This window comes from Habropoda laboriosa, unplaced genomic scaffold, assembly GCF_001263275.1.
Source record: "Habropoda laboriosa isolate 0110345459 unplaced genomic scaffold, ASM126327v1 scaffold90, whole genome shotgun sequence".
NCBI classification, from domain to species: Eukaryota; Metazoa; Arthropoda; class Insecta; order Hymenoptera; family Apidae; genus Habropoda; species Habropoda laboriosa.
In genome coordinates, this window is record NW_017100218.1 from 1,353,437 (window position 1) to 1,371,169 (window position 17,733).

A 17,733-nucleotide genomic window follows, 5' to 3' on the forward strand; every position below is an offset into this window, starting at 1 on the left:
TTTAGTGGAATTGAAATATTAGTTTATAGAAACTTGCTAGCAATATAATCATATTGCAATGTATAATAAATTAAAAAATTATGCAATATTTATATTACAGAACTTTTTTTTATGAGATATACGTAATGGTACTATAAAGCACAAGCATTACATATACCAGATGTTAAGATAAAGAAAAAGCAATACAAGCAATGAGAAAACAAGCAATGAATGATACTTAAAAATATTATATAAATATACGTACCTGTATTCTATTGGACATGTCTTCCCATTTCTTATAGACGTCCGCTACTTTCGGGTAATAGGTGTAACGTTGCAATTCATTGACTGTTGGTTTTGCTGCAATCATTTCACTTTGAACGGCCTAAAAATAAACGTAAAACATTGAACAAATATTTAACAATATATAAAATATCAACTGTGATGCAGTATATGTTTAAATGATCAATTACTTTGCATTGTTCAAAATGATTTTCCGTCAACTGATCAACCGGAACGCCATCTAATTTATTCAGTTTTTCTTCGATTTGTAAAAGCCATGCATTTATTTCATCAACATTAGGTTCTTCCTGAAAGTATGAAAACAATTTTTTTTTTACGTTGCAGCGAACTTTTATACATTATATATTTACCTCTGAAGCATTGCAAAGTCTTAATCTCTTTTCAGTATTTACTAATCGGATAACAACATCGGACAACTTATCTTTAAGTTGCTCTAAATACATTGGATCACAAAGTTTAGAAAATTGTTCTTGAGAATGTAATAACTTATCTTTCTGAACGTTTAAGCGTGGTACTACTTCTGTTAAAGTTTCCTATTCAAACCAAATTTACCATTCATTTTTATGAAAAAAATATTACAATAAAATTTGAATTTATTTACGGTATACTGTATACTGATGATGTACTTACTCGTACATATATCGCGTTAACAGGAAGATCAGGCATATTTTTCTGCGTATCTAATTCTTTATTAATACTGTCTATAGACATGTTAATATAAGACATGTTTTTATACATATCACGTGATAAATCCAAGGCTGTCTCCAAGCATGATTTCGATTTAGTTATATGTAGTCCAAGCTACAATAAATTAACACATACACGATTGTACATAGATGTTAATCATTTATGAAAACATCATATTAATAACATACATATATTACCTTATTGTACAATTCTTTTAACATATCAATTCGTCTTGAAAATTTATCTGGTTCACCAACAGTGTTTTCTTCAACTAATTTTCTACCAGTTACTATAATATTTTCTATCTCGCTCTTAATTTCACTTAATGTTTGATAAAAACGCTATATGGCATAATATATCATAGACGTTATTATTGTTATTTACAATTCTATGAAAAATAAGATATAAGCCTTAAACAGTTAATTACCAAACAGTGTTTAAGTTGTCCTTCAATAACCTCTGGATCTTCTGATGATAATTCTAATAAGCAAGTTGCTTCTTCTATCCCTCTAAGTTCGCGTAAAGCTCTAGATAGTCTAGGTTCTAAATTTGTCGGACATCGGAAACGCTGAAATTTCTTTTGAACGTCAGAAAACTTTTGTTCAATAAGAGTCAATTGCTCTTGTAACCTGAGTGCTGCTTCTTGTTTTCCAGAAGCTTTATATGATTCAATTTGTAATGCCATTTCATGAAGTGTTGCACGTTGATGTTCCATTTCTTCCATTAATTTCTGAATTGCAAATGTGTACAGTTAATATCTCCATAAAATTTACATCTGTCTAATTTCTTGCGCGATTTATAATCATGAAAGTGATAACAGTATGTTACACATTAAATATTAATTCATATTTTCACAGAATATACAAATAACAGTCCTTATCATGCTTCTTCATTACAATGCTTTATATTCCACGTTACAGCTGAATTTCTTATAACAAACATTTAGTAAAAAAAAATTTTCTCTAACAGACCTGATAATCATGAGGCAAATCATCAGCAGTAAGGTCGCTGTCAAGACGTGCAGTTAGTACAGAATCTATTTGCATTAAGGAGTGTTGAAGAGCGAGAATACGTCCTTCTGACTGTTGCGCTTGCTTCACCGATCCTTCCAGCAGCTTTGCTCGCTGCCCTGCCTACTCAAAATATAATTCTAATTTTCTGTATAACTCGATTAAGTAACTTTTTTGTACACAATTATTTAAACGTATTCAGCAAAAAATGAAAACTTATGAAATATTAAAAAAACGAATTATTAACTTAAAAATTTGGTATTGTAACAGTATTGCTGTTTCTAATGAATTACACGAAACAAGTATAAAATAAGTAAGGGCCTCCTAATTTATACCAACAAGTGCAATTTTTCGAAGCAGTGTAAAAAGTAACATTGACATATTTCAATGGGTTCAACTAACAAATACTTAAAACTTCTTTAGCAATGATGCATGCAGTTAAAAACAAGTACAAATTTTTGTTACAAACAAAATTTGAAAAAACAAAACAATATTTCAAGCATTCTTGATGTACATGTGGCATAAAAATATCATAACATGAAATATAACAGTTACATACCTGATTACTTAGGGTTTCCCAACGACTTGTTAAACTCTCCACATCTGCTTGAATGGACTGTGTCATAATATTACTTTCAACTAACTGTTTCCCAATTTCTTGAATTTTTTCAAGTCTTAATTCTGGATGATTCCGTATATAATTCTCCAAATCCTTTTTAAAAAGAAAATTCGTTATTTTTTGAACAAACTATACAAGTTTTCCTAGTACTATAAAGTATATACTTACATCAAGTTCTTCCGATATTTCTTCAGCGTCTGCAGCAGTTTCTGTTGATTTCTTCAATCTCTTATCTAATTTATCCAACCAATCACTTTCTTGTGCAACCAAAGCACGAAATTCACCGTACTCGTGACTAGCATTTTGTAAATGTCTATATCGTTCATAAATGCGATCTGTCACGTCTGTCCATCGAGCATTCAAGAACGTAAACCGTCTGCCAAGCTCTTGCACGGAAGATCCTTCGGAACTTAACAATTTATCATTCCCCATTTCATTAAGGTTTCGAAATTCTTCCACTCGTTTATCTATTTTTTCTTTCAACGATTGATATCGACCACGAACTTGAAATAATTCAACAGATGACGTTATTTTCGTTTCAACTGGTATTTCTTTTTCTAAAGCTGATAACCATTTTGTAAAATCTTCTATTCCATTTATGATTTCATCATTTCTTTTCAAAGTATCCTCGTACTTGTCATTTAAACTTTTAGCACCATCGACAATAGCATTCCACTTATACGATACAACTTCCAATTTATTGTTTAACACGCTCGCGAATTTTGGTTCAGAATTTTCAAGTAGTCTATTTGTAGATGTTTGAAGTCTTTCTATTGTAGGTTTTGTTTGATTTATTTCCTCGCAGAAGGATTGAATTTGCTTCAACTTAAACTCCATAGTTTCGATATCATTTGATGTACAATCTTTCGACAATTCTTCTAGATATCGATACGATTTCTCAAGCCAGTTTTCAAGATCCGAAAGTTCGTTATTAAATATCTTTAAAGACTGCATGTCTTTTAAAAGGTTCTGTTGACGTTCTTCTAATATTATAGGAATGTCGCTCCATTTGGTATTAAGATCTTGCAGTACATCTTTGTGCCTTTGCCCCTGCGAATCTCCGCCAGTTTTCATTATTAGTTCATGTCCAACACTATTTACATAATTAAAAACCTCTTGATGTTCCTTTAAAGAATTTTGCAGGTCGCTAAACTTTTTTAATTGTTCCGTCATTGTCTTGTCATCTGACATCACGATATGTTCCGATAATAACATGCTTTCCACGTTATTAATAAAAGAAGTGAGACTGGCAACTGCATCTGTGTATTTCTTTGGTGGTGTTTTATCAACAGCATCATTTAATTCAGCTAACCTTTCGGATAGTATTTTATACAACTTTTCCCAGCTACAAACAAACGTTTGTATATCTGCATTTACATTAACAGTTTCATTGATACCAGTTTGATTTTCTGATAATTCTTTGGCTTTTTCTAATAACTTTTTAATACGTTCTTCGTGAGACTTCATCGACTTCAATTTTACCCTAAACGGTTCCACTTGACCGTTTCCTTTATTCGAGTCGAACCATTTAGAATAGCTGTCCAACATTAAATTTAAACTAGCCAATTCCGTTCGAAATCTTTTCACTTCTTCCAGATATTCTATACGAGTCTTTATTTCTTCAAGCCGATTATTTGTCGCCATCCAACAATTCTGTATGTCTTTAAGTTTCGATTCTTCTCCTTCGATTGATTCATTAGCATTCTTCAATTCACCAAGAAGCTGTTTTCCCAATTCCAAAACTCTATTATAATCATCCCTGTGTGCTTCTATATCAGCTATTGTATCATTGTAAACTACTTTTTTCTCTTCAACGCTTAATTCATCGAACACTCCCTCAGATCGTCCGATTTCCAAATCAACATAATCGAGCCATTTGTATAGATTATGTAATGCAGATTCGAATTCATGCCTAAATGTGCTATCCACACGACGTTTCTTGGAATCGCTATGTGGTGTAGACTGAAAAGAGCAACAACACAGATAACAACGTATCGTACAATAAATTAAATAAGAAATCCCATAAAACAATCCGCAAGCATACCGTTGCAGCGATTTCTTCTTTATAAGCGATGCTCGTTACTGTTTCAGTCATCCAATCGTTGCCTGTAATCACTGTGGTTTCCCTCTCGGACTTTAGATCGAATTCAAATCCCGAACTAGTTATCTAACGTAAAATAAAAATAAAATTATTTCTCGCATAAAAGCAAGAAACGTGTAATACTGTATTTAAAAAAAATCAAATGCTATATATTACCCTTTGTGACTGTACTTCCATTATTTGCCCCACAGCTTCCCATCGATCCTGCAGATACTCGATCTTCTCTAATATACTAATACACTCTGACGAAGTGCTTTGGCCTTCAAATTCTTGGACCGATTCTTGCAACGACGTTAACTTCCTTTGATTTGCGTCCATTTCTATTTTCAAAAGTTGTAACTTTTTTATTCTCTCGAGTACTTCACCGAGCTCGGATGCCGGATTTGCCTCCATCTGTTTCAACGTGATTTCAGTTTCATTCAACCACGATACTAATCTCTTGTAATCGTCGTTGACACTCTGCCAAAGCGCGGAAAACGCTAGCAAACGTTGCCTCCTTTCTTCCTTCCACTGACAAATATGGGTCCATCGTTCTCCAAGGGCAGATAATTGATCTTCCATTTGAGCATAAACCGCCTCGGAGTTTTCTTCATCCACAACAACCACCATGTTCCTCATACCATCGACAACTCCTTGTTGCGCCTCGATATCTTGTTCCAGTTCGTTTAATTGTTTAAGTTGCTCATCTAAGGCAGATTGATTCAATTCAATCGCCGCCATTAGCGAAATCCTGTCTTCTGTCCTTGTTAACCACTGCCGCAACGCATCTAGCTGGCCTTGCTGCATTTGCATAAGAACCTGTAATCACCAGACAAAAATGACCAATAGTTAAGCAAAAAGAACTCGGCGACAAAATTTACGAAATCTCGATCGTACCTCGTGAATTTTCGTTTGTCTTTCCATTGCACGCATTCGAAGACCTTCCCATCGAGAGTTCAGCAACGACATTTGAACACGAACTTCGTGCTCCTCGTCTTTATGCAAACCACCTTCGGCTAATAATCTCGCACCTTCCTCCAACACAGCACCGACTCCATCCTGGTGTCCGGACAGCTCCATCAAAAATGTCTCGTGTTCGTGAAATTGTTGCTTCAATATCTCCAAGCTCGACCCAGGCTCTGGAGCGTGATTTAATTTATCCTCTGCCTCCAGAAGCCAGGTTAAAACTTCCTCGAGTGCAACCTGGTAACCACCAAGTTCCACCGATACGTTCGTTGCTAGACTCATCGGCCGTGACGTCGGCGTTCCGAAATTTGTGAAAGATAACGTATTCTGCAAATAATTCTTTTGTATTTTCAACGATGCATACAGTTATCAAACGACATAAAATCTGATTAAATACCTCTGCTCCTGGTGTTGTAACCGGACTACCGTCGCTCGCTACAGAAAGATCTAGCTCGCCTATATCATCTCCGGAATGAGGTAACGATTGGAACAGGCACATAACGTACATCATTATTGACTTTTTATCTGGCACAGATGTGTTCACATCTGAAAACACAAGGTGAATCTTCAGTTTAACGAGATTAGTCCAAATAATATTAATTTCACTTTGAAATTGAATTTACCTTCTGGATCCAACAAACGTTCGATACCCAACTGTTCCTGAGCGATACGAAACGCGTGATCTAGTCTAGCGTTCGGATGTTTACGCGATATGTTGTTAAAATCGAACAAATGAGGTTTCCATTTGTGCAGAATCGCGTTGAACGCCAGACCATCCGACCAGGATGTCGTGAAATTTTTAATATCAACTCCAGGATAATTCTGAAAGAAATACGGGACGCGAAGTGTTTTTTCAACCATGTGGACACCTCGTCGGTAAAGAAGAAAGAGAAAAAACAAGTCCTAGTTTATTTTTCCAGCAAGATGTTACCTGCGAATTCTGACGACACCACGCTAAAAGGGTTTTCTCCAAATTCGTCTGCTGCAGCTCTGTCATTAAATCTTTCAAATGGTAATGTACCTGGACAAACGTTTCGTTTAATTTCAAGTTACAAGTGAAATAGCGCTGATAAAAAAAAAGGCATGCAACGTTTGCCGATAAAACTGACCTGCCAGTGAAGGATAATACTCCATACTAATCCGAGTGTTAGCTTAGGATTCCCGTCAACGATATCGTTGCTGCTAATATTTACGAGTTTCACCTAAAGAGGATATCGCATACCGTTAAATTACAACTTACCGAGGCTACCCCTCTCGAAATATGTACACAACTCACGTTATTTTGTTCAAGAATTTGCAATGCTTTGTTAACGTTGTTCAGATGATGAACTCTCATTCGACCACGTTCCCTTTTCTGCAAACAAGGAGAAAATCAATCAACGTCGAACGTTTCTAAGCCGATAAACACCTAAACTTTCGTTCAATCCGTAAAATAGGCAACGACGTTAATCACGTGTCGCGGTGAATTTAAACGAGCGATTCGAGCGAAGTGAATCTTCGGAATGGACAAAGACGCCCGTGGATACGGCACAGATACCCTACTCGCACGGAATTCTCTTTACGCCTACTGTGCATAGAGATAATCAGCACTCTCATGCAAATATTCATAATACCGAATAGGCGCACCTGCTTAGAATTCTATTAGCACCGGCTCATAATGTAAACAGAAAACGCACTTACACTACGAGTAGTAATGTTTAAAAAAAGAACAGCTGTCGAGCGAAATGTTTCGAAGATTACAAAATATCGACGTCTGTGCCGCATAATGAGCCTATCTCACCTATCCGTCCCTCGATTATGCAATCGTTCACATCTGTCGAGGATACTTACGTAGACTTTCGACGTGAGGACTTCCAAAAGCGACAGCAATCGATTTCCATCTCTCAGGTCGACGAATAAATCGGAAATCGGTTCGTGATGATTCTGCATCAGGGAATAATTCGTTGAATTGCGAATATCTGTGTCTTTTTATTCCGAATTTACGTGACATTTAGGTTTCTCAAATTTTCTGCAATTTTCGACGTACCTTAAGTAACTGTGAATTTATCCATTTGGCAAATGTTTTCTTCTGTACGTCTTCCCGCTCATCTGCAATACACGTACACGATCATACATCGTTGCAATCGCAAGATAATTGTTCCTAATCGAAGAAAATCAATCATACTTAGGTCGTTAAATATACGTAACACGCTGTGTAATAAGTTTAATCCCTACCGAAATCTTCAAAATTAGACGATGCTCGAACGATTGTGAAAGAAGATCATTCTGGACAATCGAGGAACATCGATCAAACTGTTCCAAATAAGAAAACGTTACACATATGTATTTAATGTGTTTATTACAAATTACAATCGTACAATACATGTTAGACGAAATCTTCTCGAGAGATTAACGCTGTTGCTACGATCAGGATGTGGGAGGGAGAAAAAAAGGCAGGTATCTCTCGACGGGGATATCTCATTTCTGCAGTAAAAGCAGCGGGTTTCATTGTCATTCCGAGACCACCGCGAAATTATTGTCGACGTGGCAACGACGGCTCGTCATCTATCGCGTTGACACTCATTGACCTCGGTAGATGCAGCAGTAAACTCTTGAAATTTAGGTCGGCCAACAGAAAGTCATAAGTACACACTGCTTAAATACCTGTGGTCGGATTTCTGCTCGGGCAGCGATTTTTCATCAACCCGTAGATTTCCATTTTCTAACGTTACCAACAGCTGCTACTACTACACCCGATATCTAACTGAAACTCTCTCGTTTAAGATCAGGTTGGAAATCTGCGAGACTCTCATCAGAAACATTTCACGCGATAATCATACCCAGGAATGATTCACACCGTACTTGGACCAAAAATAATCTTCCACTCGGTTCGGTTCTCTCTCTCTCTCTCCTATCTTCTCGAAGAGTCCTTCAAAACTCAATGCAACCGCATACATTAGCTCCATTTTTACAAGAAACCAGAATATTCAGATTCCAATCAGATTACCTTATCCCAGGCCAACCTTCCAACCATCCTCTCGATATCGATTCCAATGAAATTCTTTGAAATTTCCCTTCGACAATCCTACTCGCTATCGTTCCTTCGCATTAATCCACATAGATCATCTCTCTCTCTCTCTATCACCATTCATCACTGCCTTCGATTGCATCTCCCCGTTCCATCGAATATTCCGAATTATTGCCAAACGAAATACATCCCGACATCGTTAACTCCATCAACATCGCGAATGGTATTAATCATCTGGTCTGTTATCAGCTTGGAGGCTAACCGAGCCAGAAAGTTATGCATTTTTCATCCCAGATTTCACGGAAAAGTGGACAAATGAAGAAGAAAGGGAGAGAAAGAGAGAGAAGAAGCGTAACGAACGTCACTGATGGCCAGCGGATGAATGAATGGAAACCCGCGGTCGTCGTCGTGCTTATCTTACGTACGAAGGGGCACGAGATAGCAACAAGAGGGGCAAACGACGAGGGAAGAAGGTAGGAGGAGAGAAGGGGTCAGAAATCACGAATGACGATCACGTAGCCGAAGAGAAGTATGCCGTAAGATACGCGTACGAGAGCGCGCGCGTCTTTCCTGGCCGGTCATCGGCCAACGTGGAGCTTTCCTTACGAAACCGTGCCGCTTCCGAATATGGTGCATCGAGTTCTTTTTGCACGCCTTCTACACGATCGCCAGTTTTCTTCGACCGATCACCACCAGACTCCTCCTCCTCCTCCACACGGAGGTATTGTATCTCTGCCAGAAAACCGAATCGCGACACGTAACGCGCCGACTTCCTGCGCGCTTTCGATCCCCGGTCATCCTACGCGATCGAGAGCAACGACCACTGGAACGATTGTTCGATGGAGATGCACGTTAGCTGCTAATAGGATGGTATTTGCCGGTTAACTCGGGAGGATGAGTTAGCTCGTTGTTTAAAAATACCTTCTCACTGTTGGGAATAAAGGAGACTTATTACGAACCGGATGATTCATCGTGGAAATCGTTTCTACGGTTTTCGAAAGGACTTTGTTTGAGTCGTTACGAGCCTCTAACCTACGTAGTTTGCGTATTGTGAATCACGTGTCTCGTGTTTAGGAACGATAAAAATGACGCGCGTTGATAATGGAAAGTCTAGATTTGAAAATGATTACGTTCGCTAAATATTGAAATTACGGGATGATGATCTATTCATACTGAAAAACCTAAAAAACTGAAGGATCGTTTAAAATCTATATTTTCTAGAGTGATAACTCGAAATTAAAATTAAAATAGGAATAGAATGAAAATACAGCCAATTATTTAAATTAATATCCATATTCTCTAGGATGACAATTTGCTCGTCCCGTAAAAATGTTAAGAATTGGTAAACACTTTTTTTTCAGTACCCAACTTTTAGTACAATATACATCATTCATCCTACCCGTACGCAACTCCGGCACGCTAGGCCGAATGAATTTTAAAAAGGCGTTTCCTGCATCATTACGATCGGGAAGGGTTGCCAGTTTTAGGGAACAGTCGACGGGAGACAGAACAGGATGGTAGACGGTAATTGACGACGAACCGGGAGATTTCTACACATGATAGATGTAACGGAATTTCATAGTTGAGGTCATCCAGCTTTCATGGTATCAAACGCGAAACGCGTGGACCGCGAACATTGTCGCGAGGAGACACGAGGAGGAGAGCTTCTGTTAACCGGTTATTTCTGCGCTAACGGCAGAACTGAACGCGGATTTTTGTTACGTTAACCGGTAGGATGGGGTGAAATTAAGCCTGATTAAAAGAAACAGGTAGAGAACGCAGCTTATCTTGCCGGACACGTGGCCGTGGTTACGCTAATAGCGAGATAACTTCTTCAATTTGCAAAGAGCGACGAGGAAAACTGTCGATAGAAAACCATTTGAAAAGGACAGGGTGAAATCATTTTCAAAGCTGCGTTCGACGATCGAAAGTTACGATTGCGAGGTGAAATATGGTTAAGCAAATACGAGTGTATTTATCGTTAGACGTTTCGCGTAATGTAGCCGCATACATCAACGGTAACAGTAAAGCACCTACTATCGATCAAAAGTATGCATCTGACCCACGCTGGCGGGGAACCGTTAAGTCGAATCACAACCTTCTCGAGCCTACTGAATTTTCGTGCTCGAAAATGTTTATCACAGCGAGCTACTATCGGGACGAACCGTATCACGCGTTGAAGTCAAAAGGAAAGGAAACAGCTGTGCGCAGACGTCGCGGTAACGAATTTCCTTGAGCGTTTTCTAAAATCCAAACCTGGATCCAAGTGTTTATACGCGCATGCACATCTGTTGGTTCACTTTCGAGGCAACTAACGTAAACAGCAGTGGCCAAGTATGAAATACGACCAAGAACTATGCGTACACACGCCGCCAGTTTGTTCACCAAGGTATGTAGCACGGAACATTAATTACCAACCTCTTGATAATGCCGAAACAGTATTTCCATAAGAAGTTAAACACGGTTTTATCGAAATGTGTTCGATACTTTCGCTCGATTGCTTGTCAAAAGTAACCGTGCATTTGGAGAACCACCCTGGTTGGGGTTGAACGAACCGCAACTTCGAAACGCGCAATGCTGTTAACGCCTCGATAATACATCGTCGAGAAAACAGTGGCAACCATCTGAAACCACCGCTAAACTTAGCTAAACACGCGCTAACACGCGGCCTCTCTTCTCTCCTATATACGCGCATTCATTAGAGCAAATCAACGAAACAAATATTTCGCGAGGGAAAACGCCGTTGCATGCTAACACCTACACCGCGATAAGCTTTCTCTAAAACAAAAAAAAGAAACGATATCCTACTCGATATACATATACTCACGTTCTACTATTCGCGCAAAAACCTAGCATGACTCATTTTTCCGTGAATCAACCGAGAGGATCGTGTATTCTATCTGATTACCTCATCCTTCGTTGATTATGTAAGAACGGTGTTTCTCACCTGAAGGGGTTGATTCAAGTTTGCGTACTCGAGAAAGGAGCTGAACGTGCGAATGTACAGATTTTCTGTTTACAATCGCACTAATCTTCTGGTTACATCAGTGACCATTACGCCATCGATAGTGCGCTAGGTTTGCAGTATCGCTGTCGCAGCGCGATCTCGAGTGTCGGTTACCTCAAGGACGTGGCATTTTTCGCGAGTCGGCTACCACTCGCGGGAGAAATGCTCTCCATCCAGGTATCTTTATACCCGAGCTCGAATCTCCACGAGAATTATACGCATCGAGTTGTAATTCCACGTCGAGCCTGGTCGGACCTCTCACGCGCCATTCCTTCGGCGAACGCGAACCGCTCGGCAAAAGTCGAATTAACGATCTCGAACCTGATTCTCTCCTCCGTCTTTCTCCTCGATATCGCTTCTTTGTCCCCCTCTGTTCACTGTAGGGGGGCTCGAAACTACTCGACGTCGCCTCTTCATTAAAAAAGATGCAGATGTCGAGAAAATGAGGCGACGAGGATCGAAAAAGATGCAATAAGGACAGGCTGTGCGATCGTGATCGCTCCGTCGTTGTCGTTTTATGATAAATTACCTCGATCTCGTCGTAAACACCGTGTTGCACGGTCGAGGAACTCGCGGCACTCGAGCACCACCGGAAAATTAGTTTACGAATATCTTTAACACGGTTGCACGCAGCGGTTACGACTTTTTATTTCGAGTTTCATACGAGATTCTACAGGTTTCGAATGAATTTTGTCGGTGAACGTTGCTTCCTTTAGCTTTCGTTTCTAAATTCGGTCCTCGTATTTAGTCCGATGAGAATTCAGTTGCCGAAGATTGCTTTAGTCTCTTCCACGAATCTTTCTCTCATCTTTATCTCGTACGTACGAATGGGAAGACTTTAAAACCAAATACCAACCGAACGACGATAAGAATGAAGCTTAGAGACCCTCCTTAACAACTTTGACCATTCAAATATTTGGGCAACTATCCAGGAGAACTCGTCATTCGTAGATAACATTTTCACTTTTAACGAGTTAACTCGTTATTCGTTCACCAATACTTGGAACACAGATTTCTTCATTTCTAATTACACCGTATTATACACGAAATACATCCTATTCACGTTTTACTCACTTCTAATTATAAACTAGAGAGATTCTGTTTGAGAGGTGAACCTAAGTTAACGTGATCTATCGTTTTATGATATCAAGCTCCAGGAGATCCATGCTTTGAATTAGTCATGCTCTCGAAATGAAGCAGCGTATAATAAAGAATAATAAATCCACGGAGAACCTGTAACGGGGATCCCTGAGAGCTACGATTTTTATTTTTCAAAAATCCCCAGTTGCAACATGTTCACGTTTTACACATTTTTAATTATAAACTAGAGGGATTTAAATTCTGTTTGCGAGGTGAACCTGAATTAACACGATCTATCGTTTTAGAATATTAAACTTTAAGAGGTCCTCGCTTTCAATTAGCCATGCACTCGAAACGAAGCAGCGTACAAAAAAAGAATATTAAATCAGCCACCGAGAACCTGCAATGGAAATCCCTGAAATTTAGAATTTGTACTTTTAAAAAATCCTCGCTTGCAACATATTCACATTTCACTCATCTTTAATTGTAAACTAAAAAGATTCAACTTCTGCTTGAAAGGTGAACCAAAGTAAACGCGATCTATCGTTTTGCAATATCAAGCTTGAGGAGGTCCACGCTTTAAATTAATCATGCACTCGAAATGAAACAACTGAATCAAGGAATCCCCGAAACCTAGGATTTTTATTTTAGAAAAATGTTCGTTCCCCAGGTCAAACACACTCCGCGTGCCCCTGTACAGTTGTGCACAACTGTGTGCACAAAAGGCACGAGGCATTTAAACGCATTTCGGCTATAAGCCATTCGGGTATCGCTTTTTCATTCATTGGCGCCAGGCTGAATGCAAGTAGAACACCGCGTGCACTTTGCAAACAAGCTAACCGGCTAGGACGGCCGCCGGCGTGCCGAACAATCGTTTAAACGAGATGACAATACAGGCTTCCAACAGCGGGAGGACTGGCATCTCGTGCCACTGGAACGCGTGTCGTTGGCCCTAAACGCAAGTTCACAGGTCAAATGAACTGATGGGACCGCGTAACGTCCGCGCTAGCGTCCTACTATTCTATGTGGATTAAGAAACAGCTTGACCGTCTTAGCGGAGTCTAACCAGAACACGAAGAAAGTCAGACGAACGCAACGCGTTCCTCGGTCATTTTCGTATTTATCGTTACGGCCGCTGTGATTAATCGCACATTTCTATATCCATAAATCATTCGATGGTTAAGTACATTTCCGATCAAGATAAATTTACGTCTGATTTCGTGAAATGAAATCTAACTCTCCGCGGGCGAACACATTTTCCGACACTGGTTGATCTAATTTTTTTTTTTACTGTTCGAGGCTTTAAAGAAATTCGAAAAAATTCTGGGATACTTATCGAAGTTTCTACTACATTGTACAATTATTACTCGTTAAGTCAAATGTTTCAAACTGGTTTTTAGTCAAAATAAACATTCTTTTCGAAGAGATACAAAAGTAAAATTTGGCCAGCGAAGGGTTAACGCTTAACATTTGAACTGCTCGTCTAAATTGTTTTTATCAACTAAACATCCACCACAGCAAGTATTTTTAGTTGAAGAGTAACAAGTGTCTGATGGCCTTACGAGCGACATTTAACCGAGATGTAAAGACTAACGAAAGAGAGACTGTTGCGTCCTGATTAGGGACGCAACGAAGTCTCGGTTCGGCGGATTATAGCAATAAACAACTTTTGGCCGCCAGACCGAGGTGCCGACGTTCGGAAGACAGCAATATACCCCCCGTGGACGCACCAGCGCGACACTCGGACAATAGGTCCCAAAAACACTCGGGACCGTAAAACATTCGTTACCGGGGATCAAAAGGTCAGAGTTTTCGTCGACCAATATCAGAACACACCACGTTTTCCACCTCCATAACACAACCACCAATCAGAACCTACCTACTAGTGTGGGTCGTCCTCAGAAGGACTCAGGATGCCTCAGCTTTGTAGCTTATACCCCTATCAGACCAGGTTTCTACTTTCCATCGAAACCACCAACCGAAGAACAAGCCGGAGAATGAGCGAGGTAAGGATTTTTGCTGTTGGACTTTTACAATTTCTAGACGTTAGTAAGGATGGGACTAACGTCTATGTGAAATTTCAGCCCGAATCAGAACCAACCTAATGTCTATATATACACCTACACACCTGAAAACCGACAATCTTTGTAAGACGAGTACACGAGACACATAGTCACGAAACGAACAATCCAAATTCAACTAAACATCTAATCAAAACAAGAATTCATCAAAACATCTAACCCAACAACGAAGTTTCAATATACCTCGAACCAGCGAGAACAATCAACCTGCGCCACGACGCAACAGAGATTTAATAGGATCTTTTAATAGATCTGCTACGTAAGTTGTACTAATATAGAGTATATTTGATAAATGTGATTAAGATAACCCATGCAGATCGTATAAACTTAATAACGATTAGAACTCTCGTGGAATTTCAATGGGACTCGTCCGCGATGATAAATATATGTCGCGTATCAAATGCTGGTTAATAGGCAAGATGATAAAGAAAAAGCAAAAAAGAAAAAACTTTTCTAAGGTTCAAGCACGAAGGATATTAATCGCTACTCGAATCATATCGGTTACGCGGATTATTCCGAAGCTAATCCGTTCTGAAATTACCGATCTGTTTACAGATACAATGTAATAAAGCACTTATAGTCTCGTGAATTCGCGGTGTATTATCTTTAAAAGCCGATGCTCCAAGTTAATTGTACGTTTCTATTCATAGTTTTCCATGGATCCTTCCTGATAAATTATGCGTTCGAAATGTAAACCTCGAGTGTTTTCTCAATACCAAAAATACCGGTATAACCGTGGTTTTAATCTTAGCCGCGGAACCTAATTAAAAAGTGATCTAATCGGGACGGACTAGAGTCGAGTCGAGTTGAACCGAAGATAAAATGGATCAGATCGAATCGGAATTAGGTCGAATGGAATCGGGTCGAAGAAAATTGGGAAGCATCGAGCCAATTCAGGACATGTTGCTTCCAGTCGAATCGGTTTCCTACCAATTGGATCGAGTTGAGTGTGAAATCTATCGTTAAGAAGGTCTTAGATAGTAGATAAACTTGCATCTGATAATTATAACCTTTGATAAATGCGTCTCGAAATACGCTCCAAAAGTCGTGCAACTCCGAACGATTATCGGACGAGCTTCTTTTTATAATTCACACTCTTAGTCATAGTGATGTTACGTGTTCCTTCGGTTCAAGCTTGAACGAGAACGAAATACGTCCTTTGCAACGAAGAGGCAGTTTCTATATACCGTGTTGAAATAGATTCATTGAAATCTGAGAAACAAAGAGTTCCATTATTTCAACAAATGTACGGCGAATCGATCATTCTTGGAAAGTAATTCTTCTGGATGGCTTGAGAAAGCTCTCTATACTAAGCTTATTCGTAATGCAAAACGGAGAAACATAAATTCGTGAAAAAGAAAGAACGTTAGGTTAAATATTCAATGTTTTACGCAATAATCAGAACAAAGAGGTGAAATAACCATAATAAGTACGTAATTGCTTAGGTGTTAATGAGCCAATTAATGCAATCGATCTTACGCGAATTATTTAACAAACGAGATCTCAGACTTTCCACGAAAATACGCTATTGTTCTCGTACTTGATAATTACAGATGTTATCGGTAAACACGTGTTAAACTATAGTTACCATAGTAAATTGAATGCAATAGAAAAGTTCGTTATTTTGTCTGTAATAATCGGAGTTACATAGAGTTGTGTGAGAATTTGTCACGTTGAAAATTTGAAATTTCTTCATTTTCCCGCGGTTATACAATAGACGACTGTCTAATTAATATGTATGCAAGATGGAGTCAAGATTGGATTAAATTCGCGTGTACGGTTTCTTTAAATCGTTTAGCTAATAGTACGTTCGCCGAACCTTCCACACGAAGCACGCGTTCTAATCTAAATGACGCCACTTACGCAGCCCAGTTATCATTCTTGACGTGCACGTGTACCATACCTCTTTCTTGACGTATACATGCGTTTCGCGTACACGATGAATAAATATTTCGAAGATTAGATAAAGCATACCTTAGAACACAGATAACCTCATTGCCTACTGATGGTGAGAGTAGAAAAATATACAGGTGGCCAATAAAATAACATAGTTGGCGCTAAATACGTTTTCGACTTGCACCCAGAGAATAGATGGGAAATATCGCAGTTCGAGCGGTGTTTTATTACACGCTCCAATTGCTTTTATATCGTTGAAATTGTTATCTACGACGAATAATAAAATTCGTCCAGATAGTTTGCTCGTGTAATCAATTTTAAAATGTTGTTCGTACAATCCTCGACACACACTCAGTTCGATTCTGACTAAATTGAAAAGGAAAGGAGGAAAAACGAATGCCGGCTCGCCTACATCCAGATAAAACACTCGATGCTTAACGTATACCTCTAGCCAATATCAAGATATCAAGCCTCGAGATATAAGAAACGATTGCGAGGTAAAAGTAAATCAAGATGCCAAGTGTCATGACGCAAGTGACGATCGAGAAGTAAAAGTATCAACGATCGAACAATTCCGCGTGCAATAAAGACATAATCGCAGGCTGACGTACCTATGTAAACGACTTCCATCTTGAGACGTTGCAGAGACGCAGCCACCGGATCGGCGACGTAACAATATCCAAGGGCACGTTAAAGGAAAGCACGGAATATCACATCGATTACGATTGGCCACGCAGTCGACAAAGATTACACGAACGAGACGGGAACACTAAAAAAACGACAACTGTTCGCCAACGGACAAAATTGAATCGAACGAAACCTCGAGCCGATCGCAACGATGAGGTTAGAATCGCGCGCGCACACCGCGCGACAATGACGATCTCTACGCGACACTTGTTGATTCTACACTGTCAAGAAGAGCACTGCACCCGTATGCGCGCAAACACGTCGTCACTTACACACATGGGCTTTTAACGTTCTCTCTGTTTTTCTCGCGCTCTCTTTCTCTTTACCTCGC

General features: G+C 39.2%; 1 protein-coding gene across 1 annotated transcript in view; it reads right to left on the minus strand.

Moving 5' to 3' along the window:
- Positions 1-17,733, minus strand: part of LOC108570937 (dystrophin) — a 517,829-nt gene that overhangs the window by 496,120 nt on the left and 3,976 nt on the right. Inside the window, exons 2-20 of the mRNA XM_017932876.1 lie at positions 7,671-7,732; positions 7,475-7,567; positions 6,921-6,998; positions 6,754-6,846; positions 6,576-6,665; positions 6,268-6,466; positions 6,042-6,190; positions 5,576-5,983; positions 4,856-5,497; positions 4,643-4,765; positions 2,767-4,560; positions 2,539-2,691; positions 1,941-2,102; positions 1,397-1,699; positions 1,167-1,310; positions 913-1,083; positions 633-815; positions 453-569; positions 245-364 (exon numbers count right to left, since the gene is read on the minus strand). Of these exons, the coding sequence (XP_017788365.1) occupies positions 245-364; positions 453-569; positions 633-815; positions 913-1,083; positions 1,167-1,310; positions 1,397-1,699; positions 1,941-2,102; positions 2,539-2,691; positions 2,767-4,560; positions 4,643-4,765; positions 4,856-5,497; positions 5,576-5,983; positions 6,042-6,190; positions 6,268-6,466; positions 6,576-6,665; positions 6,754-6,846; positions 6,921-6,998; positions 7,475-7,567; positions 7,671-7,732 (5,084 nt within the window). The remainder of the gene's footprint in view (positions 1-244; positions 365-452; positions 570-632; positions 816-912; positions 1,084-1,166; positions 1,311-1,396; positions 1,700-1,940; positions 2,103-2,538; positions 2,692-2,766; positions 4,561-4,642; positions 4,766-4,855; positions 5,498-5,575; positions 5,984-6,041; positions 6,191-6,267; positions 6,467-6,575; positions 6,666-6,753; positions 6,847-6,920; positions 6,999-7,474; positions 7,568-7,670; positions 7,733-17,733) is intronic.